The 27,500-nt window shown below is 44.5% G+C and overlaps 1 protein-coding gene across 10 annotated transcripts in view; it reads left to right on the forward strand.

Annotated features, from left to right (window-relative positions):
* Positions 1 to 27,500, forward strand: part of LOC135211019 (ATP-binding cassette sub-family C member 5-like) — an 818,851-nt gene that overhangs the window by 749,393 nt on the left and 41,958 nt on the right. For all 10 annotated transcript variants that reach the window (XM_064244042.1, XM_064244046.1, XM_064244047.1 and 7 more), the window contains one exon: positions 14,261 to 14,444. In XM_064244042.1, the coding sequence (XP_064100112.1) occupies positions 14,261 to 14,444 (184 nt within the window). The remainder of the gene's footprint in view (positions 1 to 14,260; positions 14,445 to 27,500) is intronic.

Below are 27,500 nucleotides of genomic sequence, written 5' to 3' on the forward strand. Positions count from 1 at the left end.
TCCCTCCTACCTGAAAATCCTCATTGGTTTTGGTAGCCTCCTCGGCCTCCCCTGAAATGCTTGCCTCTATTAAAGGGACCTCCCGATCCTCTCCCACGAAAGGATCGCTTACCTCTGCCTCCCTTACCCGAGCGGTCATACTTCTGGGAAGCTTGACCCTCGAAGACCTGATTGTAGGCTGGAGAGAGAGCGTAAGAGGTGGAGGGTTGAGGCTGAGGGGAGATAACATAAATCGGCTGTGATTGAGCCTTTGAGGTAGAGGGTTGGGCTGTTTGCACCAAGGGAACAGCCGGAACCTGCTGAGAAAAGCGTGGCTGTTTCTTCTGGTAGGGCTGGAAACGTCTGGGTTTCCTTTGAGCCTTACCCTTACCGGCTTGATCCTGTCGTCTCTTGGCCGTAAGACCCCAACGGTCTTTAAGGCTTTGGTTCAATCTCGTAGCCTCTGCCTGAACCTCCTTCACCATCGCTTCTGGGAAGAGGTCTGCTCCCCAGATGCTTGACGTAAGCAACTTATTCGGCTCGTGCCGAATTGTTGCTTCTTGTAGGACATGCTTCCTACAATTCGTCCTAGCAGTGGCGAACTCAAACATATCCGACTGCACCGTTTGAGTCAAAGATTTGGTAAGAAGCTTAAAGAGTGGCTCTGATCCATAGGCAATGGTAGCCACCTCGGTCATAGCCATGGAATTAATAGACCTGGCTAACCGCGATTTGGAATCGAATTCCGCCTGAATAAGGCTATCTGGAAGCCTAGGTAGCTTCTCACCAAACTGCTCCATAGCACAGTCTGGTTTGAGTTTGCCAGCTGAGAAGGTGTTGGGCAAATCTTCCCATAATTCACCGGCTGAAGGAAGTAAAGGAGACGTAGGATCTGCTTCCTTCAGCTGAGGCATGGAATCCCCCTTCTGGGCTGCTGGAATGGTGGTTGTCGCGATCTTTGTCAAGAAAGGGAGCGGGGCACTCTCTTCCATCGTAAAGATCGTAAACGGACTCTTAAAAGGTTGGATTTTCGTGTTGGAACAATCCATGTCCTCTAGACACCTGAGCCATTCTCTCTGAGCCTGGTCTCGTGAATAGAGGACTGTCTCTTTTGGTACCTTATCGTCCCGAGTCATGGCTGAGGCGGTGAGCCTGGCGTAGCCGATGAACGGAGGCTGAAGGTCTTCCGGGTAGAACTCGAAGTCTTCAATTCTCCAAGTTCCACATTCCGGGATAGAGATAAGCCCGTCTTGGAAGGGGGCGTATGACGCTACTCTCCAAGGGTTGTTCATTGAGAACGGAGGTAGAGAGTCATACGGGGGTAAATGGGCTCCCCCTGTGCTGAAAGGTGGAGAAGAGGCTAGTGGAGCTTGGCTCAGTCCGGCTATAATGTTGTCCTGAGAGGTGATCCTATCAGACAACCGGGAGATCATTTGTTCCATGCTGTTTTTCAGAGAACCAACCAGATCGCCCACTTGTTGCAACAGACCAGCGTTGGAGTCCAAAGCCGGAGCTGCTGCGGAGGTGGAAGGGTGGCTCTGAACCGGAACCAAGGGAAGCGGAACTGACGACTCCGCTGGAGTATGAGATCTCTCCCTGGAGGATTTACTCCTAGAGGACTTAGAGCCGGACCCAGAAGCTTTAGATCTCTCTGCTCCGGGATTCCTAGCCGGAGACTTACGAGAAGAAGATGACGCCGACGCCGACTTTTTAGACGACGACGACGTCTTCGTCAAGGTTTTCACTGCTTGACCTTTGACCTTGGGTCTAACGGAAGCGTCAGGAGAAGTATATAGTTCATTACCCGTAAAGCCTTGAAAGGATGGAGAGGTTGCAGGGGTAGAAGATCCAGTAGCACCCAAGGGCATTCCTTGGGTGTCCAACGTACCTACCTCGACCAACAGGTCGTCTACACCTACCATAGGTTCAACATTAATATCAAGCGTCGCGACTTCCGAGGAGATGTCCTGGCCTTGGTCCGTCAACGAGGCAGCCAGCTGTTGCTGGATGAAAGCGATAGTCGGGGCCGCCTCTGCTGGGTTGACGTAGCCTGTAGCCTTGCCTCCGGGGAAGATTAGTACCGCCAACTTCTTCTCGAGAATGTAGGGCATACCCTTGGCGGCGTTCTTCCCAAAACCGCCGACCCAGGCCCGCAGGGTTGCCAGTGCGGTATCCCTCACAGCCGGAGCCTGGAAGAGAGGGTATTGATTAGATTTTAAGATTAAACTTAAAACTAAAAGCAATTTAAAAGCTTAACTTAAAATTATAGGGGCTACAAAACCCCATGAATTTTATCTTAAGTTAGGGATTAATGTAAAAACTTAAGCACTATAACAAATGAAGACCAGTCAACGGAGTTGGAAACTTACCCGTCTAAGAGCTGGCTCACCAGATCATAACAAATGGTACACGTCTCGTGGTACCAGACCTGGATGTCCCCGTGCGGAGTCGCGCATGGAGCATGGGACCGGCAAACTTCATGTCCACATGGGTCTTGAAGTGTGGCGGCGCATCCCGGATGCTCACAGTTGGTGGTCTGTAAGTGAAAAGACACATGAGTATCTTAAAGACTATCACTTACAGGCTAAAGGACAGAAGAACTCCGTTGCATGCCGGAGCTCGGAAAAAATTTGGGCATAACCCCTCTCTTATCGCCTGAATAGGCTATAACCCCGGAGAGATCCGGTGAAACAGGTAAGGGAGGGGGGATGGTTTAAGGTAGCTTAAGATAAACTTACTAGTTTAACATAATAGATCTTAAACCTATAAAACTCGAACACCGGACTAAGTCCAGTGCGTGGCGGAGTGTCGTAACTCAGCGAGACGGAGTGGTTAGAAGGGACCAACTGTCTGCCCCGGTCCACCCTGCTGGGTGGACTAGGCCCTTTCCGCTGGATGCCAGGTCTCCGGTAGTAAAGGAGCCCTAGTAAGGTGGGAAAGAGCGAGAGGACATACAGACTCGGGCTAGCAACGGAGCGACGGAGTAGCAACGGAGGGGGGAAAGGCCAGTCCCCCCCCACCTTACCATCCGGCCGGACCGAGAAGCCGGAGAGGTCGAGTCCAGTCTGGATCTGTCCCGTCCCTCTACTCCCTCCGCCTGGGGGGAGAGAGGGAGGCGGGCTCGGGTATGCGGAGCGAGCATGGGCAGACCGACCCACCCCCCCCGACTCTATGGAAGAGCGGGAGGGGGGGAAGGTGACTGGACAGGCGTCTGGCTGCCCCGTGATCACGTAGTGACCATGGGGCGGTAAGTACAAAACAATGGACAACATAGCCTAGAAACATAACCAGCTGATCAGAGAGATGCTATCGGGAAGCAACCGAACTGAAGAGCGGTAGCATATAGGCCCTATGGGCCACCACCTAGGCTAAGCAAAGCCAGACGCCTAACTAACCTAAACAAATATCATATAAATAATTCAAATGAATAATATGAAAGAAAGAAAACAAAATAGTAGGAGAAAAAATCCAGGAGTGTACGACTAACCTGAAGGAAAGTCTACCACTCAAAGCTAGCCGAGGCCGATACTAAGAGCCGTGGCTAGGGTCTGGATGGAAGGAGCCTACATAAGGTAAAAGACATGCATGCATGACAAAACCGTGTAGACCGTACCCTAAACAAAGCGGATGATTAAAATAGAGCGTACTTAAGTAAGGGGATGTTCTGGGTATGGGCGACCAAGAACGAACCCACCACGAGGCAGAACATGCTGCCATGCTTCCGACCTAGAGTTCGTATTTATACCTAAAAAACGGCAAATACGGGCTCAGGGCCGGAAAAAAACCAAATAGCAATAAACACTGAGTACTTAACTTAGCTGCTGCGATGGCTGCACGCTCCATGATAAAGAAATCCAAAGAAAAGGGCACAAAAAACACAGAGTAAAAAAGGGCACGTGTATATCGTGTGCGCTAACTGAAAAGGATGGCCACCAGAGGCGCAGCAGTCGGCAGCATGGGATGGAGTAGTAGTAGTTGCTGCCCACTCTGTGGGTCGGCTCTCCTCTTGTGGGGATTTTGTAGTGGGAGATTTCTATTGGCATTCGGCTCGTGGTAGTGGTCTCACTCGCCATAGTGTTCATACCGACACCCTCTTGGAGGGTGAGCGAGTCAGTTGTACTGACCTTTTTCTTTATTTATTTATTCTCTGGTATGTGTTAGTACATTTACCCTAGAAATAATAGATTAAAGGATATTTCGCGCAGCGACACGAGCTGAGCCCAGAAATAGATTTTTCCTTACGTCAAAATCCCTTTATTTAGGTTTTTATGGACAGCGTCCCATGCGGCACCGTCCCCACGCCGCCATTCGCGGCTCGCTCCCGCATGTTACTTTGTTTCGTGCCCCATTCGGTCCCCTATACCGTTTGGGCTCGATTCTTGTTCAGCAGTATATTCTTATGATTTCAATGATGCATTTATTGACATTTTGTTCTTTATCCACACGGGGGATGTTATCCGAGCTCACACTCAGCTCGTAGCCTACGTCGTTTCCTTTCAGTTTAGAATTTCATGCATGCATATTTATTTTAGTTGTCAGGTTACTTCTTCGTAGGCTCCCTTACGAAGGACTCTGGTTCTTCTCCCTTCTCCTCGAGCCAACCTGGCCGCCTGCCCCGCGTTTTTTCATCACGGCATATATGCTAGCTGCTCGGAGTCGCCAGGCTCGTCCATCCTTCTCGGTTTGCTCGACCCAGCTTCTCCAGGACATTTCTCTTTCTCTACCATCTAAAATTTTCTTCCTTTCCCCCCGTGTTGGGATAGGATGTTTATTTTGTATTTCACATGTTCCTTGAGACGGCTTTGGCTGGCCTATAGGCCTCCTCTGATCGCCTGGCCTTTCTCATCGCGTGGTTAATCACCTGGCCGAGAGAGTTCCAGGCGACCGCGTATGAGCCACCCCGCGTCGGTCCTTCCAGTCCCTCTCCCCCCACCTTGGGGGGAGGTATGCTCGCTTACGCTGTCTAAGGCAGCCGATCCGAGCATCCTCCCTTCCCTCCCTCTCTCGAGGGGGACAGGGGAGGTAGCTGGAGGGCTCTCGGCGAGGCGGTCGGCTCCCTGCCGCTCTCCCGAGTAGAGTAGGGGTGTACCCTGCTTGGCCGAGCCTTGGTTGGGCTCAGCTCTCCTCAGCTCTCGGGTCACGTTCTCCTACCGCTAGTCACCATCCCCTCCCGCTTCGGCGGATCAGGACCCCGGTGCAGCCAGGTCCACTTTAGGTTGGTGATATGCTAAGGAGGCTCCGGCCTCCCTACAAGAGTACGCTTATTGCATGCATGGTTTTACATATATATAACATCCATTATCTTTAGTTTAAGTTTGGTGGAGTCCCCGCTACCCCACTAGGGATATCCACCAACTTATCCTAGTTAAGTTTATCGACGGCGGAGTTATCAAACTCCGCCGTTTTTGTGTTGGTCCCCTCCTGCTCCTCACCCGGTGTTTTGACTACTCCTCGCTCCGGCATATGGATTAGGTGGTCTTCCTGATTCAGTGACTACATTGTTCTCCAGCATCGCTGGAGACACACTGTTTCAAGCTGTTCTACTGATCCTGTCGGACGACTCACCACAATACACGGTCAAAGAGCAGGTAGAGACTGAACCTTGTTATTTTTTAACACCGGAACACTCCGGTGTTATGACATATCACAATCACGGACTTAGTCCGGAACGTTAGTGATGATACTCATGTGTCATTTCACTTACAGGTCACCCATTGTATGGAGTCAGGCTGTAATGCTGTTCTGCAAGACCCCTGTGGGCACGAGGTCTGCCGGACCCACGCCACCTGCGCGATCCGCTTCAACGAGTCCCTGGTATGGCACCATGAGAGTTGCCTGATATGCCACGAGTTGGTAGACCAGGTCTCCTCTGAGGTGGATGGCGTTTCAAAGTCTACACAGTAGTGCAATGAGTACCAATGACAGATATAGTCTTTGATATGTCCATTAAGATAAGTTATAGTTTAATCTAAGTAATCTTAAGTATTAATACTAACCCTCTCTTTCAGGGCGCCCAAGTGATCCAAGAGACTGCTCTTGCCACCCTGAAGGCCAGGGTTGGTGGGTTTGGCCGCAATGTTACCAAGGGCCAACCCTACATCCTCTCCAAGGAGATGGCCACCCTCATCTTCCCCGGTGGGAAGAGTACCTCCTATGTGGACCCCGAAGCGGCGGCTCCCCTGATCGCTTCCATCCAGGAGGAAGTTTCCCAGCCCTCAGAGGAGGCGGCGACACAGGAGGTCGCCAAGGAAGTAGCTGCCCTAGACCTGGACCTCGAGCCCATGACGATGGAAGGCATGGGCACAGGTAAGAATGTGAGTGAGGCAGGTACTGTAGGGGCTCAAGGGCTTTCCTTGAGCCCATCTAGAGCTTCTTCCCCTTCTACTTCAACCTCTTTCCAGGGATTCACCGGGAAGATTCAGTCGGTCAGACCGAAGTCCGCCCTGGCGATCCCTAAAGTCAAAGGCAAGCGAGACTTTAAAACGTTGCAGAAGTCCCTATCAAAGAAGTCACGTACCAGCCTTGCCCGTAAGTCTCCGGCTCACCATCCTGGAGCTGACAAGGCTAAGCTGACTTCTTACTCTAAAGGGTCGAGGTCTAAGTCTTCTAAGGAGAGGGCTCAGCCCTTCCCCTCCGACCCTGAGGCATCAACCTCCAAGGGAGCCAGACCCAGGACTCCTAAGGAGAAGGTAGAACCTTCCCCTTTTGACCCAGACACCTTCTCTGCAAATATTTCTGCCAATATTATGCAGTAGATGGGTAGCATGATAGGGAACTTGGTACAATCCAAGTTCCAAGAGATGTTCGTGCAACTCTCATCTTCTCTAGAGGAGTCAGGGCAGTCTATCCGGGCTATCTTGGATAGGCTGGTTACCCAGGAGAACCTCATTGCAGGTCTCTGTGAAAACGCGTTGACAGGACTTCCACAGTCCGGCCTGGCAGCTCAGAGCTTGCTGATGCCGGACTCGTCTACCCTTCCTGCCTTTACCCCGAACAACCCTTGGAGGGTTGCTTCTTGTGCTCCTTATGTGGACAGCATGCTGACGATCGAGGGCTGCGTAACTCGAAGGATTGAGGACTTTGATTTCCTTCCGCAAGGATTACAGCCCCCTTTCATAGGCTATGCCCGCCTCACAGAAGCAGCTATGAGAAGGGAAGACAAGGTCCCGAAAGAGATGGTAATTCTCTCCCGGGATCAGGCGCAGCAGGCATGGTTGCGTGACCTGGAGGAGTGGCAGTGTATCAACACCAAGGTTACTGCATTTAAGAGCCCCTTCCTGATCTTCACCGTGGACGAGGAGACACCCATCCCGTTCACATCAAAGGTGGCAGAATTGACCTTGCAAGCTACGATGAAGGACGAACCCATGCCCCAGCTCCGGGAGACAGAACCAACTTCCCTCCTGCTCCCCGGAACTGATGATCACTGGGTAGATCTTCCGGCCACCTTTTCAGTGGGTAAGCTGAAGCTGGACTGCGCCATCACTCTATTCAGTGAGAGATTGCCCTGGCTGTCAGACAACCTCATCCAGACTGAGTATGACACCAGGATGAGGCTGTGCAGGTCCCTCAATTCGCTAGTGATGACGGAAGTATCGGCTCTAATCTATGGAGAAGAGCCAATATTCAAGATCATTGCCAAGTCACTTTTGTACTCGATGCAATGTGACTTGTATGATTTTGTCATAGCTAGACGAAATTGTAGGAAACATGTACTGGCGGAGGCCACGATCCGCCATGAGCCTAACAAGCTTTTAGCCTCATCCATTTGGGGCTCTGACCTCTTCCCGGCCTCTGTAGTGAACGAAGTTCACTGCGAGGCAGTCAGATTCAATCAGTCTAAGGGTTCGCTGGGGACTGGTCACCAAACGCAAACCACAGTCCGCTGGATCGAATCCCAAATTGAAAAAGAAGCCTAGGAAATTCCAGCCTTTCCAGGCTCCTCAACAGCAGACTCTAGTACAAGAGGTTCCGGTATCACAAGTACCGCAACCTTCAACTTCTAAGTCGCAGCCACAACAGCAGTTTGTGCTGCTGACACAATCGCCGCAACAGGCACAGGCTTCAACCTCCTACACTGTCTCCCCTGCCTACAACCCAGTGTTTGAAATCCAGTCCTTTCAGACCTTCAACAGGTTTGGCAGGGGTAGCAGAGCTAGAGGCGCCTTCCGTCAACGGGGCGGCACAAGAGCCTCCAACCGAGGCAAGGGTTCCTGAGGAGGACGTGGTGCGCGCCCTTCCTCAAACCAGTGAGGATCCCCAGGTAGGAGGGAGACTGTTCCTCTTTCGTCAGCAAATGGGCCCAAAGCATGGTGTCCAAAGGTCTAGGATGGAGTTGGCTCAAAGGTCCTCCTCCATCCAATATCTTTTATCAGCAACCAACAGCAGAATTGGTAGAGTACTTTCAGGAACTCCTTCAAAAAGGAGTATACAGTGGTCCCCCCGTATTCGCGGGGGATGCGTACCAGACCCCCCCGTGAATAGTTAGAACCTGCGAATGTTTGGAACCCCTATACAAATGCTAAAAACAGCCTATTTTGTTAGTTAAAACTCAAGAAAAACCCACTAAAAATTTTCATGCTTGGTTTTTTTAATAGTTTTATCACAAAAAGTGCATTTTATGATGAAATTCATCAAAAAAACCAGGAACTTGTGGATATTTATCATAGAAAAATACCGCGAATGTGCGAATTTTCCGCGAATAATGCAGGGAAACGTTCCCAAGAGAAATCCGCGAATGTGTGAGTCCGCGAATCTGGAGAACGCGAATACGGGGGGTCCACTGTAGTGTCAAGAGTCGAAGCCTTTAAAATTTCAAGGTCGCTTGTTCAGCGTGCCAAAGAAAGGCTCAAACAAGCGAAGAATAATTTTAGACTTGTCCCGTCTGAACTTATTCATTCGTTGCGACAAGTTCCGGATGCTGACCGTTTCACAGGTGCGGACCTTACTTCCCCGTGGGGCTGTCACCACCTCTATAGATCTTACAGATGCATACTATCATGTTCCAGTAGCAAGACACTTCCGCCCGTTTCTTGGCTTCAGACTAGGAAATCAGGCCTTCTCTTTCAAAGTAATGCCGTTCGGGCTCAACGTAGCCCCCAGGATATTTACAAAACTGGCGGAGACAGTTGTTCAAGAACTAAGGTCTCAAGGAATAATGCTAGTAGCTTATCTGGACAATTGGCTCGTGTGGGCCACAAGCATCAAAGCATACCGCAAAGCAACGGTCAAAGTAATCCGGTTTCTAGAACACCTAGGCTTCCAGATAAACAAAACCAAGTCCCGGTTAACACCGGAGTCCCGCTTCCAGTGGTTAGGCATTCAATGGGACTTAAACTCCCACACTCTATCAATTCCGCCATTGAAGAGGAGAGAAATAGCCAAAGCAGCCAGACAATTTCTCGAGTGCAAGCAGACGTCCTGGAGGAACCAAGAAAGAATCTTAGGTTCTCTCCAATTTGCTTCAGTAATGGACATTCTTCTGAAAGCCAAACTAAAGGACATAAACCGGGTTTGGCGTTCAAGAGCAAACAACAGATCCCGGGACAAACTAGCCCCTATCCCAGTGATCTTACGAAAAAGACTCCAACCGTGGACGGAGATCAAGAATTTGTCAAAGATAATTTCGCTCCAATTCCCTCCGCCGCCCCTAGTGATCCACACAGATGCATCACTAAGCGGCTGGGGAGGCTACTCACAGTACAAAAAGGTACAGGGAACCTGGTCCCTACCATTCCGCCAGCTTCATATCAATGTACTGGAAGCTATGGCAGTGTTCCTCACCCTGAAAAAGCTTCATCCAGCCAAGAAATCTCATATCAAACTGGTGCTGGACAGTGCAGTAGTAGTGCACTGCATCAACAGGGGAGGCTCCAAGTCAAGCCACGTGAACCATGTCATGATAGCCATATTTTCACTAGCAGACAAGAACAAATGGCACCTGTCCGCCACTCATCTAGCGGGCGTAAGGAACGTAGTAGTGGATGCGCTATCACGCTCAGTTCCGCTGGAGTCAGAGTGGTCCCTGGACAAGGAGTCATTCAGTTGGGTCTGTCAACTAGTACCAGGGCTTCAGGTAGATCTCTTCACCACCGAGTCGAATCACAAACTCCCTTGTTATGTGGCCCCCAACCTGGACCCTCTGGCCTATGCCACGGACGCCATGGCTATAGACTGGAATCTATGGAAGAAGATTTACCTCTTTCCTCCAGTGAATCTTCTCTTGAAAGTTCTGAACAAACTCAGGATGTTCAAAGGCCACATTGCTCTAATAGCCCCCAATTGGCCCAAGAGCAATTGGTTCCCACTTCTACTGGAATTGGGACTCCGACCTCAACGGATCCCCAATCCCAAACTATCACAACTAGTGCAAACGCGGACTGTGTTCGCTTCCTCAGGAATTCAGAAAGCCCTAACTTTATGGACTTCATGAAGTTTGCGGCACAAAGAGATGCTAATATCGATCCCCAGAACATCTTATTCTTAGAATCTGATAAATGGGAATCGACCTTGCGTCAATATGATTCAGCAGTTAAAAAACTAGCTGTACCGTGGACCCCCCCGTATTCGCGGGGAATGCGTACCAGACCCCCCCGCGAATAGTTAGAATCCGCGAATGTTTGGAACCCCCCTCTAAAAATGCTCATAAACTATCCTGGACATGCAAACACCAAAGTATCCCTTACAGACCATCCTTCATCAAATATACATAAAATATCCTATTATGGTTCATATTAATCTTTGAAATATTATTAATACTATTTTAAAATAAATCTTACATTTTATGTTTATACATAAATACATACTATGTACGTACTGAATGACTTAGTTACGTATGTGAAAATAATTCAGTCCCCCCATAAGTATCTTCTCGGTCTGCACGTTTTCTTTCATACTATTACTATTTGAGACATCCATTTTCTTTTTACAAGGGAACAATGGAATGTGAAATCACAAATACCAAATGTCTACTTAAAGTATTATCCTACATCAAATATACCATTGAATTGGTATTATTAATATCATTTTAAAGTAATCTTAAACATTTTACCATTAGAAATATATAAAACAGCCAAAAAGAAGTGACGAGGAGCGAGAGAGAGAGATGAGAGAAAGAGAGGAGAGAGACGAGAGAGAGAGAGGAGAGAGAATGAGATGGAGAATGTTATTGTTACTGTTTAATCTCATTAAACGTAATATTATTTGTAAACTAGTACTGTATATTATTATTTTACCATAAAATGTAGTAATGTCCTTAAAGATATACTTATACATACACTTCCAGCCCAAACAGAGGGCGAGAGTTACCACTAGCGCATGCTAGTATCTCTTGTGGAGAGAGAGAGAGAGAGAGAGAGAGAGAGAGAGAGAGAGAGAGAGAGAGAGAGAGAGAGAAGGTTGTCCTTATTTATAAAAGAGTGAAATGGATAGATTATTGTACTTCTTTAAAATACTATCACATGTGAATTTTGAGATTAGTTATATTATTATTATTATTATTATTATTATTATTATTATTATTATGCGAAAATATTAATAAACATACACATGTACCATAGAAATTATCACATATATAACAGCAAAAGAGAAAGAGAGAGAGAATCTCAATGATCCGTAGATGGCAACACTGGATTTGACAGTTGGAACCCAGCCAACAAAGCTGGCTATGTAACAAGACACGGGGTTACATAATTCTTTTTATTTATAAACTAAAATCTTGCTAATTCACTTTAGTATTTTCTTTAATGAATTTATATTATTGCTGTTTACATTAATATTGATATTTGAAAATTAGTAAATCATCATCCAAAAAACATACATCGCTTTAAGAGAGAGAGAGAGAGAGAGAGAGAGAGAGAGAGAGAGAGAGAGAGAGAGAGAGAGAGAGAGAGATTATCGTAGTATTTGTAAAATACTTTCACATATGATTTTTGTAATTACAGTTATTATTATTATTATTATTATTTGAAAATATTAATAAACATATTACGCATATATGTACCATAAAAATCTCTCATCTCAGTAAGAGAGAGAGAGAGAGAGAGAGAGAGAGAGAGAGAGAAAAAAAATTTCATGCCCACTTGATGACAGCAACAAATCAGCTCCTTCCCCCTCCGGTCACTTGATACTTATATCTGAGTTTTTTTTTAGAAAGAATCTGACTGGGATTTCCTTCATTCTTCCATAATTTTTTAAATTTATAAGCTAAAATTTTACTAATTCACTATGGTATTTTCTTTAATGAATTGATATTATTGCTGTATAAATTAATATTAATATTTGAAAATAGTAAATCATTTATTTATCATACAAAAAACATACATCTTTGTAGTAGAGAGAGAGAGAGAGAATTATTATTTTTATTATGTGATATTTAAATTTATTAACGTACTAATACAGTATTAATCAAAATTAATATTTGAAAATTAGTAAATCATTTTTGTATCATAAAAATGTATTTATTCATGAAAATAAACATCAAAATACACTAATTAGTGATTATTTTCGTCGGAAAATTATGCGAATAGGCGAGTCTGTCCGCGAACAATTTCTAGATAGGTTCCAAAGAAAAATCCGCGAATGTGTGAGTCCGCGAATCCGGAGAACGCGAATACGGGGGGAACACTGTATTCCTAAGGGACTGTGATGCACAAACCATGACCACGAATCTGGCCATATCCTTTTTCAGGACACTATTTGAGAAAGGTTTAGCAGCTAGTACTATTACTACTACTAAGTCTGCCCTTAAGAAGATCTTCCAGTTTGGATTCAAAATAGATCTGACAGATTCTTATTTTTCATCTATCCCCAAGGCCTGCGCTAGACTCAAACCATCCGAGAGACCCAAGTCTGTGTCATGCTTTTAAATGATGTTCTTAAATTGGCCTCAGACACTAATAATGACTCATGTGACTATTTAGCTCTCCTGAGGAAAACATTATTCCTGTTAAGTCTGGCCTTAGGAGCCAGGATTTCTGAACTGTCGGCTCTATCTAGAGAATCAGGTCATATAGAGTTTCTCCCTTCAGGAGAACTATTACTTTCTCCAGATCGCCAATTTCTAGCTAAGAATGAGTACCCACTGGATAGGTGGGCCCCATGGAAAATTCTCCCACTTCCACAGGACCCGTCCTTATGTCCAGTTTCTTCACTAAAAGCATATCTAAGTAGAACTGCCCTAAGATCTTCAGGCCCTCTGTTTATTAGGGAAAAGGGAGGCAACATTTCCTTAAAAGGAATTAGACAGCAAATTTTATACTTTATAAAACAAGCCAACCCGCAGTCCTTCCCATGGGTACATGATGTTAGGGCAGTAGCTACCTCTATTAATTATTTTCAACATATGAATTTTGATGATCTGAAGAAGTACACAGGCTGGAAATCTCCAACAGTATTCAAACCCCATTATCTTAAGTCCTTAGAAGCCCTTAAATTTCCAGCAGTGGCAGCCGGAAACACAATTTCCCTTGACACTGCTTAACTAGTAGTAAGTAGTTTAACTTATATCTCTCTTTCCTACCTGCCTCACTAGCATTCTTGCCGTAGCTCAGCCATCAATGTAGCCATATTGTACCTTGGATGCCACATGTTGTATCTATTTTTGATGTTTCCTTTTATTTTGTTTCTAGGATTAGTCACAGTTTACATTTAAGCTTTGCTATTTACTCTTAAGTATTTGTTATGTTTGTATTTTGATTTAGCATTAAGGCTCCAATTGCTCTATTGTTACTTGTTCTGCATATATATATATATATATATATATATATATATATATATATATATATATATATACATATATATATATATATATATATATATATATATATATATATATATATATGTATATACTGATACATATACTATATATATATATATATATATATATATATATATATATATATATATATATATATACATATATATATATATTTATGAAAGAAGCAAAATAGTAACTAAATAACCTTAAAATATGACAAAATGACAGACGATTTTTATCAATATGATGGTACAGCAGAGCTATCAGGAATCTATAACATTTTGCATAATCATATAATATATATATATATATATATATATATATATATATATATATATATATATATATATATATATATGATTATGCAGAATGTTATAGACTCCTGATGGCTCTGCTGTACCATCATATTGATAAAAATGTCTGTCATTTTGTCATATTTTAAGGTTATTTAGTTACTATTTTGCTTCTTCATAAATTGAGGTTTTCTAGCAAGGACATTATAGTCTTTTAAAATTTGCATGGTAGGTGTTGTTGGAAGGACAGGGTCCGGAAAATCATCACTGGGAGTTGTGTTGTTTCGGTTAGTGGAGCTGACCGGTGGTAGTATACGTATTGACAGCATCAACATTTCAACGCTGGGCTTAGAAGATCTTCGGTCACGGTTGTCCATAATTCCACAAGATCCAGTATTGTTTATTGGCACAGTCAGGTGAGATTCCACCTAATTTCTATTTTAATGTATGTTGTAATGTTTGTCTTGTTCATTGCATGTGGTCTAATGAAAAGCTTTAGCTTAGACTAGAAATTAACTGAATATCCTGTCGTTCATGGAAAAAACATGTTTATATGAGTGGACTCATTTTCTGATAGCTTTTTATGTATCCAGTATTGTTTTTGCATCAGCCTGTTTTTATTTTTTATATATTTTTTTTTTTCAAAATTATAGGTTTTGCTGGGCCTACATATGATTTGTATTAGTTTTAAATCTTGGTGCAAGTTTCCTAGTACTTTGGCCAACATACTTTTTATTGAAATCAGGGAAATTTAGTGGACTTTTTAAGATGTCACTGGTGTAATTCTGCAAGGTTTTGAAATTCCAGGCACAGGGGCAAATTGTTTGGATAAAGGTAACACAAGAAGGTTATCCAGATTAAAATGATCATTATATTCTTCTTCTCACTTTAATTCTTAGTCTGGGTTCATGTTTTTAATGAGAGGTTGCCAGGTGATTCTTACACTGATTGTATGGCTCATTTCACAATTGATTTTGTCAGGCGTTGTATGGAAAGATGCCTTTTAGTACTGCAGCCTTCCATATTTATCTGTGCTTTGGGAGAGATAAAAATCTGAATAATCATTAGAGTTTAACAATAATTTTGTGAGTTGCCCTGATCTACTGGAAATTGAGTTGGGAAGATAGCAAGATTGCATGATTTTTAAAATATCCACTTTATTTTCTAAACATTCTTAAAAATAAAAAAGATTGTGGAATTGTATCTAATGATCTAATGATAGTAAATTTCCAAGATAGCTGTTTAAGAAATTAAAAATTAGAGTGTAAGAAGTCTGGTGACATAAATAAACATAACTTCAGTAATAAGTCAAATTGTCTGATTAAGTTTTGCAGTATGTAAAATAAATTTATTATGACTGTGCTATTATATAATTTTATGTGAATATAGTATGTACAAGAATACATATTTACATATACTGAGATAACAGATAACTACCTAAACTAAAAGTGAATAATACTGTATGTACTGTGATTATATATGAACATTTATATCCCAGTGCTTTCAAAACAATAGTTGATATGATAGTGGTATCTGTGTATATAATTTTTACTGATTTGATCAGATTATATGTACAGTGCCCACCCATTTTTACGCGTTCCACATTTCCACATTTCATTTTGTTGCAGAGTTTTGTGGAACATATCATTCACTTGGCCACAAGGAAATTTCACTAATTTGCAGATTTTCTTTTGGCCTGTAGCTCTAAAATTATCAGTAATATTTTTTTTTTGTTGAGCAACATTGTGTATTCACTAATTACTGTATTTTTCATAAATAAGGGATTTTGACGTAAGGAAAAATCTATTTCTGGGCGATTGGCTCGTGTCGCCAGCGAAATCCCGCCCTACCCATCCCATCGCCAAGATTGTCTGCTAACTTCAGGATGGCCACCAGAGGCGCAGCAGTCGGCAGCATGGGATGGAGTAGTAGTAGTAGGTGCTGCCCACTCTGTGGGTCGGCTCTCCTCTTGGGGGGATTTTGTAGTGGGAGAATTCTATTGGCATTTGGCTCGTGGTAGTGGTCTCACTCGCCATAGTGTTCATACCGACACTCTCTGGGAGGGTGAGCGAGTCAGTTATACTGACCTTTTTCTTTATTTATTTATTCTCTGGTATGTGTTAGTACATTTACCCTAGAAATAATAGATTAAAGGATATTTCGCGCAGCGACACGAGCCAATCGCCCAGAAATAGATTTTTCCTTACGTCAAAATCCCTTTTCTGGGCTCAGCTCGTGTCGCTGCGCGAAATCGTACCAGAGAAATAGCACAAGATTGTAAAGAAATTCAACAAAATACAAAGAGGTCTCAAATAAAAGATAAAATAAAAATAAATCAATATAATTGCTAATAAAAATACATATACACAGTGATACAAAATAGAAATATTACTTAATTTATACTTAAATCTAATAATATTTCTTAACTTAAGGTAATATACTATTATTAACAGGATAAATTATATCATATATGTACAAAAATGGTATCTGTGTAAAGCTATGTATCAAAATATTTTAAAGCAATTAACATAAAAGTTGAATAAAACAAACTCAACAATAATAAAATATAAAGGAATGTATATGACTTAATATACAAAACCCGTAACCATTATAATAAGATGTATCTCCTAGCATAAAAATAAGGAGATGACATCCACGAGATCAATAATCATCATCAAATGTGAGTGTCCCTAGCAAAAAAATAAGGGACACCCACTATATCATCATAAAAGCAGCTAAGACACAAGGTGACCGTAAATGAACAAGGCAGGAATAGACGAACTGTTGGGTGAGGCAGGTAGAAAGGAGGACTGGATCTTCTACTAAGGATTAGTCAGAGTCAGGGGAAACTATGTTCCCCGCTGCAACTGCTGAAAATTTCAGAGCTTCCAAGGACTTTAAGTAATGACGTTTGAACACTGTCGGCGATTTCCATCCCGTATACTTTTTCAACTCATCGAAGTTCATATGTTGGAAATAGTTAATTGAGGTGGCTACTGCCCTGACATCATGTGCTTTTGGGAAAGAGTCAGGATTGGCTTGTTTAATGAAGTACAGGATTTGTTGCCTGATGCCTTTAATAGATAAAGTACCACCTTTTTCTCTCTTAAAGAGAGGACCCGATGAGGATGAGGAGGTCCTAGATAGAAAGGCTCGTAAGGCTGAAACTGGGCAAAGAGATACATCTTGTGGAAGGGATAGTACCTTCCATGGTTCCCACCTCATCAAAGGATCTTCATTCTTAGCTATAAAGCTACGTTCCGGAGAAAGTAGCACTTCCCCTGTGGGAAGGAACTGAATATGATCCGGATCTCTGGATAAAGCCGACAGTTCTGAAATTCTAGCTCCTGAGGCCAAGCTTAATAAAAATAGGGTTTTTCTTAAGAGCATTATAAACGAGCATGTGTCATTATTGGTTTCTGAAGCCAGCTTTAGAACATCGTTTAAGAACCATGATACTGACGTAGGCCTTACAGAAGGTCTTAAGTCTAGCACACGCCTTGGGAATAGACGAGAATAGGAATCTGTCAAGTCTATGTTGAACCCAAATTGAAAAATCTTTTTCAAGGCTGACTTGTTTGTCGTAATTGTGCTAGCTGCTAAGCCTTTTTCAAATAAGGATCTGAAAAAGGATATAGCTGAATTGATTGTCATGATCTTAATATCTGATTCATTCAGGAAGGTTGCTAACTTTTTGACAGCAGCATCATACTGTCTCAAAGTTGAATCCCTTTTATCGGATTCCAAGAAGAGAATATTCTGAGGGTCAATATTCGCATCCCTTTTCGCTGCAAACTTCATGAAATCCATAAAGTTAGGGTTTTGAGAATCCCTGAGGAAGCGAACACAGTCTTCGTTTGTACTGACTGGGAGAGCTTGGGATTGGGGATCCGAAGAGGGCGAAGACCCAGTTTCCAGAATGAGAGGGTACCAATTGCTCTTCGGCCAGTCTGGGGCTACTAGAGCCACTTGACCCTTGAATGTCCTGAGTTTGTTTAACACTTTCATGAGAAGATTCACTGGAGGAAAGACATAAATCTTCTCCCAGTTGTTCCAGTCTAGAGCCAGGGCGTCCGTGGCATAGGCCAGAGGGTCCAGGTTGGGGGCTACATGAACACGGGAGTTTGTGGTTCGCTTGAGATGCGAAGAGATCCACCTGTAGACCTGGAACTCTCTGAAGAATCCATTGGAACGAACTGTTGTCCAGTGACCATTCCGACTCTAGAGGTACTGATCGGGATAGAGCATCTGCTATGACGTTTCTCACTCCAGCTATATGAGTGGAGGAGAGATGCCAACTGAACTTGTCCGCCAGGGAGAAGATGGCTACCATGACATGATTTAGATGACGTGACTTGGAGCCTCCTCTGTTTACACAATGTACTACCACTGCGCTGTCCAGGACTAGCTTTATGTGGGAGTACTTTGGCGGACATAACCTTTTTAGAGTCAAGAACACTGCCATTGCCTCCAGTACGTTTATATGGAACTGACGGAACTGAGGTGACCACGTTCCTGAACCTTCTTGAACTGGGAATATCCTCCCCAACCGCTTAATGAAGCGTCTGTGTGGATGGTGATCCCTGGTGGAGGAAACTGAAGGGGCACTGACACCGACAAGTTCTTGACTTTCGCCCACGGCCGGAGTCGATTCTTTAGAATCAGAGGGACTGAGGACAATTTGTCCCTGGACCTGACATTTGCTCGTGAGCGCCAGATTCTGGTTAGGTCTTTCAGTTTGGCTTTCATTAGGATGTTCGTCACTGATGCAAACTGGAGAGAACCCAGGATCCTTTCCTGAGATCTTCTTGACGCCAGTTTTGTGACTCAGAAATTGCTTGACTGACTTCGCTATTTCCTTCCTCTTGGATGATGGAATCGACAGAGTATGGGAGGATAGATTCCATTGAATGCCTAGCCACTGAAAGATTGACTCTGGAGTGAGTCTTGACTTGGTCCTGTTTATCTTGAAGCCTAGATATTCCAGGAACTGAATCACTTTCAGTGTTGCTCTGTTGCATTCCTCGACTGTTGAAGCCCAGATCAACCAATCGTCGAGATACGCTACTACCATAATCCCTTGCGATCTGAGTTGTTGAACTACTACTTCCGCCCCGCCAGCTTCGTAAACACCCTGGGTGCTACGTTGAGCCCGAAAGGAACTACCTTGAAGGAGAATGTCTGGTCTCCTATCTTGAAGCCCAGATACGGACGGAAGTGTCTTGCAATAGGGATATGATAGTAAGCGTCTGTAAGATCGATAGAGGTGGTGACGGCCCCACGGGGAAGTAAGGTCCGTACCTGCGAGATCGTGAGCATCTTGAACTTGTCGCAGCGAATGGGCTAAGTTTAAGCGGGACAAGTCTAAGATTACCCTTCTTTTTTGTGAGCCTTTCTTTGGCACGCTGAACAAGCGTCCTTGAAATTTTAACCTTTTGACTCTCGCTATAGCTCCTTTCTGAAGGAGATCCTCCGCATACTCCGTCAGTTCCTTGGAAGGAATAGTTGACGGAAAGGGTTCTGGATGGGGGTGGGTTCGTTAACCAGCCTCCAACCCAGGCCTTTTGACACAATGCTGTGAGCCCACTTGCTGAAGTTCCACCGGTGGCGAAAGTGAAACAGCCTCCCTCCTACCTGAAATTCCTCATTGGTTTTGGTAGCCTCCTCGGCCTCCTCTGAAAGTTTTTCCCTATTAACAAAGGGACCTCCCGATCCTCTCCCACGAAAGGATCGCTTACCTCTGCCTCCCTTACCCGAGCGGTCATACTTCTGTGAAGCTTGACTCTCGAAGGATTGATTGTAAGCTGGAGAAAGGGCGTAAGAGGTGGAGGGCTGAGGCTGAGGGGAGATAACATAAATCGGCTGTGAATGAGCCTTTGAAGTGGAAGGTTGGGCTGTTTGCACTAAGGGAACAGCCGGAACTTGCTGAGAAAAACGTGGCTGCTTTTTCTGGTAGGGCTGGAAATGTCTGGGTTTCCTTTGACCCTTACCTCTAGCTGCTAGATCTTGCCGCCTCTTGGCCGTAAGACCCCAACGGTCCTTAGGCTCTGGTTCAACCTCGTAGCCTCTGACTGAACCTCCTTCACCATCGCTTCTGGGAAGAGGTCTGCTCCCAGATGCTCGACGCAAGTAACCTATTCGGCTCGTGCCGAATAGTTGCTTCTTGTAGGACATGCTTCCTACAATTCGTCCTAGCAGTGGCAAACTCAAACATATCTGACTGTACCGTTTGAGTCAGGGATTTGGTCATAAGCTTGAAGAGCGGTTCTGAACCATAGGCTATGGTAGCCACCTCGGTCATAGCCATGGAATTAATAGATCTGGCTAACCGCGATTTGGCGTCAAATTCAGCCTGAATAAGGCTATCTGGAAGCCTAGGTAACTTTTCACCAAACTGCTCCATAGCACAGTCCGGTTTGAGTTTGCCAGCTGAGAAGGTGTTAGGTAAGTCTTCCCACAATTCTCCGGCTGAAGGAAGTAACGGAGATGTAGGATCTGCTTCCTTCAGTTGAGGCATGGGGTCCCCCTTCTGGGCCGCTGGAATGGTAGACGTCGCGATCTTTGTCAGGAAAGGGAGCGGGGTACTCTCATCCATCGTAAAGATCGTAAACGGACTCTTGAAAGGTTGGATTTTCGTATTGGAACAATCCATGTCCTCTAGACACCTGAGCCATTCTCTCTGAGCCTGGTCACGTGAATAGAGGACTGTCTCCTTTGGTACTTTATCATCCCGAGTCATGGCTGAGGCGGTGAGCCTTGCGTTAGCCGATGAACGGAGGCTGAAGTCTTCCGGGTAGAACTCGAAGTCCTCGATCCTCCGAGTTCCACATTCCGGGATAGAAATGAGTCCGTCTTGGAAGGGGGCGTCTGACGCTACTCTCCAAGGGTTGTTCATTGAGAACGGAGGTAGAGAGTCATACGGGGGGAAGCTGGGCTCCACCTGTATTGAAAGGTGGAGGAGAGGCTAGAGGAGCTTGGCTCAGTCCGGCTATAATGCTGTCTTGAGAGGTAATCCTATCCGACAACCGAGAGATCATTTGTTCCATGCTACTTTTCAGAGACCCAACCAGGTCGCCCACCTGTTGAACAGACCAGCATTGGAGTCCAAAGCCGGAGCTGCTGCGGAGGTGGCGGGGTGGCTCTGAATTGGAACCAAGGGTAGCGGAACTGACGACTCTGCCGGAGTGTGAGATCTCTCTCTGGAGGATTTACTCCTCGAGGACTTAGAGCCGGACCCAGAAGCTTTAGATCTCTCTGCTCCGGGATTCCTAGCCGGAGACTTACGAGAGGAGGATGACGCCGAAGCCGTCTTCTTAGACGACGACGACGTCTTTGTCAAGGATTTCACTGCTTGACCCTTGACCTTGGGTCTAACTGAAGCGTCAGGAGGAGTATATAATTCGTCACCCGTAAAGCCTTGGAAGGATGGAGAGGTTGCAGGAGTAGAAGAAACAGTTGCACCCAAGGGTATCCCTTGGGTGTCCACCTTACCTACCTCGACCAACAGGTCGTCTACACCTACCAATAGGTTCTACATTAATATCCAACGTCGCGACTTCCGAGGAGATGTCCTGGCCTTGGTCAGTCAATGAGGCAGCCAGCTGTTGCTGGATGAAGGCGATAGTCGGGGCCGCCTCTACTGGGTCGACGTATCCTGTCGCCTTGCCTCCGGGGAAGATTAGTACCGCCAACCTTTTCTCCAGGATGTAGGGCATACCCTTGGCGGCGTTCTTCCCGAAACCGCCGACCCAGGCCCGCAGGGTGCCAGTGCGGTATCCCTCACGGCCGGCGCCTGGAAGAGAGGGTATTGATTAGATTTAAGAATAACTTAAAACTAAAGCTAACTTAAAGCATAACTTAAAATTATAGGGGCTATAAGGCCCCTTGAATTTACCTTAAGTTAGAGTGATTGATGTAAAACTTAAGCACTATAACAGATGAGGACCAGCTACCGGAGATGGAATACTTACCCCGTCTACAAGCTGCTCACCATATCGTAACTATATGGTACACGTCTCATGGTACCAGACCTGGATGTCCCCGTGCGGAGTCGCGCATGGAGGGCATGGACCGGCAAACTTCGTGTCCACATGGGTCCTGAAGTGTGGCGGCGCATCCCGGATGCTCACAGTTGGTGGTCTGTAAGTGGAAAGACACATGAGTATCTTAAAGAATATCACTTACAGGCTAAAGGACAGAAGAACTCCGTTGCATGCCGGAGCTCGGAAAAAATTTGGGCATAGCCCCTCCCTTAATCGCCTGAATAGGCTATAAACCCCGGAGGTATCCGGTGAGACATGAAGGGAGGGGGAATGGTTTAAGGTACTTAAGATAAACTTAATAGTTTAACATAATAGATCTTAAACCTAAAAGCTCGAACGTACCGGACTAAGTCCAGTGCGTGGCGGAGTGTATAACTCAGTGAAACGGAGAGGTTAGAAGGGACTGACTGTATGTTCCGGTCCACCCCGTGGGGTAGACTAGCACCTTTCCGCTGGATGCCAGGTCTCCGGTGGTAAAAGGAGCCCTAGTAAGGTGGGAAAGAGCAAGGGGCATACAGACTCGGGCTAGTAACGGAGCGACGGAGTAGTAATGGAGGGGGGGAAAGGCCAGTCCCCCCCCACCTTACCATCCGACCGGACCGAGAAGCCGGAGAGGTCGAGTCCAGTCTGGGTCTGTCCCGTCCCTCTACCCCCTCCGCCTGGGGGGAGAGAGGGAGGCAGGCTCGGGTATGCGGAGCGAGCATGGGCAGGCCTAGCCACCCCCCCCGACCCTATGGAAGAGCGGGAGGGGGGAAAGGTGACTGGACAGGCGTCTGGCTGCCTCGTGATCACATAGTGACCACGGGGCGATAAGAACAACAACTAAGCCTAGAACATAACCAACTGATCAGAGAGATGCTATCGGTGAAAGCAACCGAGCTGAAAAGCAGTAACATAAAGGCCCAATGGGCCATGACCTAGGCTAAGCGAGCCAGACGCCTAACTAACCTAACAATATCACATAAATATACAAATGAATAATAAAATGAAAGAAAGAAAACAAAATAGTAGGAGAAAAAATCCAGGAGTGTACGACTAACCCGAAGGCAAGTCTACCACTCAAAGCTAGCCGAGGCCGATACTAAGAGCCGTGGCTAGGGTCTGGATGGAAGAGCCTACATAAGGTAAAAGACATGCATGCATGACAAAACCGTGTAGACCTTACCCTAAACAAAGCGGATAATAAAAATAGAGCGTACAAAAGCCAGGGGAAGTTCTGGGTATGGGCGACCCAGAACGGACCCACCACGAGGCAGAACCATGCTGCCATGCTTCCGACCTAGAGACCGTATTTATACCTAAAAAACGGCAAATACGTGCTCAGGGCCGGAAAAAACCAAATAGCAATAAACACTGAGTACTTAACTTAGCTGCTGCGATGGCTGCACGCTCCATGATAATAAAATCCAAAGGAAAGGGCACAAAAACACAGAGAAGAAAATGGCACGTGTGTATCGTGTGCGCTAACTGAAAAGGATGGCCACCAGAGGCGCAGCAGTCGGCAGCATGGGATGGAGTAGTAGTAGTAGGTGCTGCCCACTCTGTGGGTCGGCTCTCCTCTTGGGGGGATTTTGTAGTGGGAGAATTCTATTGGCATTTGGCTCGTGGTAGTGGTCTCACTCGCCATAAGTGTTCATACCGACACTCTCTGGGAGGGTGAGCGAGTCAGTTTATGACTGACCTTTTTCTTTATTTATTTATTCTCTGGTATGTGTTTAGTACATTTACCCTAGAAATAATAGATTAAAGGATATTTCGCGCAGCGACACGAGCTGAGCCCAGAAATATGTGTATACTGAGAGAGAGAGAGAGAGAGAGAGAGAGAGAGAGAGAGAGAGAGAGGAGTGATGGCACAAGAATTTTTTAATGGGGGAGTGGGCAGTGAACCTGTCAAATATGTCAAATACATTGTGGTCGGATATTTGACATTTGACAGGTGCACTATCCCCCCTACTACTTTCAGAGGTGACTGGGAATGAAATATGTTTCTTTACAATTTCACATTGTTTATTATAGAAACATATAAATTTTTTAATTATTATTGTTGTTATTATTATTATTGTTTCAAAATTAGTACTACCAGTTATTAGGTAAATCATTTACTTATCATACAAACATAATTAGTCTTCACCATCTCCCATAGATCTATTAAAAAATTCTCTCTTCTCTCTCTCTCTCTCTCTCTCCTCTCTCGTCTCTCTCTCTCTCTCTCTCTCTCTCTCTCTCTCTCTCTCTCTATATATATATATATATATATATATATATATATATATATCATATATTTATATATTATATATTATATATTATATATTATATTATATATATATATATATATATAATATATATATATATATATATATGTATATATATATATATATATATATATATATATATATATATATATATATATATATATATATATATGGGGCAAACAAGTCCTTATGGGTGCCGGTCCCAAGCTCAGATAAATAGGGAGGGCTGGTGTCAGGAAGGGCATCCGGCTGTAAAAATCTGTGCCAAAACCTAAAAATGGAATGAGCCGAAATATGGAAAGAGGTAATGCTAGGGCGTACTCCGTAAACGACGCACAGAGACATCGCCCTAACTCTGTGATAAGGCGAGGGCTGCTACATCAAGAACGGGTGCAGCTAAAGAAGCAAGCTCACATTGTGTTTAGAGTATGTCAGCTTAATATTGGGTCCATGACTGGGAGAGGGAGAGAATTGGCTGACTAGATGAGAGAAAAGAAAGTAGATGTTATGTGTGTGCAAGAAACGCGATGGAAAGGAAATAAAGCTAAAGAGTTGGGTGATGGATATAAGCTGTACTATAGTGGAGGAAATAAACAAGGTAGAAATGGAGTTGGCATAGTACTGTCTAGTGGAACTGAAAGAACGTACAGTGGATAGAAGTGCATAGAAAGAATGACCGTATCATCAGATTGAAGATATGTTATGGAGGAGAGATTCTGAATATTATAAGTGCATATGCACCACAAGTTGGTTGTACAGAAGAAGAGAAGGGAAATTTCTGGAGAGACATGGATGGAATAATGCAAGAACTGGAAGAACATGAGAGGGTGATAGTGGGGGCAGATTTGAATGGCCATGTCGGAAGTGAAAATGAAGCAATTGGTCGGGTGCATGGGCGCCATGGCATTGGGGAGAGAAACCCAGAAGGAGAGTGTAGTGGACTTTGCTGTGTCATTCGACATGGCAATAGTAAACACATTCTTTAAGAAGAAAGGGGAACACCTAATAAGATATAAAAGGGGAAAAACAAAAAAAAAACCAACAAGTTGGGGAAGATGCTCCCGTAGCCTACCTTTTCCTGTATAAAAGGATAAAGCTGGTGGCTGTCAAGAACTGCAAAGTTATTCCAGGCGACCATTTAGCCCCCCAACACAGACTGCTATGTATGGACTTGAAGTTAAAAAGGGAAAGAAAAACCAAAGCTAAAGGGATAAGGAAAATTAAATGATACAAATTAGAGAAGGAAGGGGATAAGAAGATAGAGTTTAAACAGAGGGTTTTGGAGGATATTGATATAGGGATTGAGGATGTTCAAGAATGGTGGGCACGAAATGCGGCAGTAATAAGAAGGCATGGAAAGGAGCTGCTAGGAGAGACATCTGGTATCATATGGGAAGAGGAGTTGGTGGTGGGATGAAGACATTGAGAAAGTAGTAAAAGATAAGAAGGAGGCAAAGAAAAGATGGGAAGACTCACAGTCAGTGGAAGACAGAGATAGGTTCAGAGAGAAAAACAAGGCGGTGAAAAAGCTGGTAGCCCAAGCTAAAGCAAAGTCGTATGATGATGTGTATAATGAGCTGGGGACAAAGGAAGGATTAAAGATGATGATCAAGCTATCAAAGGTTAGAAATAAGTGCACCAAAGATATTGCACATATCAAACAAATAAAAGATCAAGATGGTGTAGTACTTAGAAAGGAGGAAGACATTGTGAAGAGATGGAAAAAATATTTTGAACATTTGTTAAATGAAGAAAATACTAGACTAATAAGAGAGGATGGGCAAGTGAACATTGGCATGGTAATGAGGTTTTCTAGGCAAGAGGTACTACATGCACTGAAGAAGATGAAGAATGGGAAGGCAACCAGACCAGACATGAATCCTGTGGAGGCATGGAAAGCATTAGGAGATGAAGGAGTTGATATACTGTTCAATCTTATGATAAAGATCCTTGAACAGGAAAAGATACCAAATGAATGGCGTGGGAGTATATTGATCCCAATTTTTAAAGGGAAAGGCGATGTCCAAGAGTGTGGTAATTATAGGGCCATTAAATTGATGTCCCACACTTTGAAGATACTGGAAAGGATGATAGAAGCTAGACTGAGAGAAGAAGTACACAAATAGGTAAAGAGCAGATGGGATTTATGAAGGGAAGGGGAACAACAGATGGTATATTTTGTCTGAGGCTTATGACCGAGTCCCGAGACAAGGGGTATGGAGGAGTCTGAGGGAGAAGATGGTGCCAGAGAAGTACGTGCGATTGATACAAGAGATGCACCGGAATGTATTCACCAGAGTGAGGAGCAATGTTGGGGAGGTAGAGGGTTTTGAGGTGAGAGTATGATTACACCAGGGGTCGGCTCTGAGCCCATTTATCTTTAAAATAGTGATGGATGTTATAATAGAGGAAGTAAGGGAGGCAGTACCATGGAACATATTGTATGTGGATGATATTGTTCTGTGCACAGAGAGGAGGGAAGATCTGGAAATGAAATTGGAAAGATGGAGACAAGTACTGGAGGACAGAGGAGTGAGAATAAGTAGATCTAAGACAGAATATATGTGTACCACCACTGAGGGGGATGATAGGGAAAGTATTCAGCTTGGTGGAGAGCAAATAAAGAAAGTTGATAAGTTTAAGTATTTGGGATCTTTTGTTAACGCTGGAGGAAGTATGGAAGAAGAAGTAAAACATAGGGTACAGGCAGGCTGGAACAACTGGAGAGCGGCCTCTGGAGTTCTTTGTGACAAAAGAGTACTGCTTAGGTTAAAAGGAAAATTTCACAAGACGGTGGTAAGAACAGCAATGCTGTATGGTATGGAAACAGCAAGCATGAGAAAAACACAGCAGAAGAAGATAGATGTGGCAGAAATGAGAATGCTTAGGTGGATGTCTGGGGTGGCAAGAGAGGATAGGATCAGAAATGACTACATAAGGGGGTTGACTAAGGTGGTGGAAGTATCAAAGAAAGTGCAGGAGGGAAGGCTGAGATCGTATGGACACCTGTAGAGGAGAGATGAGGACCACGCTGGGAGACATACTATGGGGATGGAGGTTCAAGGTGGAAGAAGAAGAGGGAGACCAAGAAAGAGGTGGAAGGACTTTGTGAGAGGGGACTTACATGAGAAGGGAATTGATGAGGCAGAAGCGCATGATAGAAATAGATGGAAATGGC

This window comes from Macrobrachium nipponense, chromosome 4, assembly GCF_015104395.2.
Source record: "Macrobrachium nipponense isolate FS-2020 chromosome 4, ASM1510439v2, whole genome shotgun sequence".
Classification (NCBI taxonomy): domain Eukaryota; kingdom Metazoa; phylum Arthropoda; class Malacostraca; order Decapoda; family Palaemonidae; genus Macrobrachium; species Macrobrachium nipponense.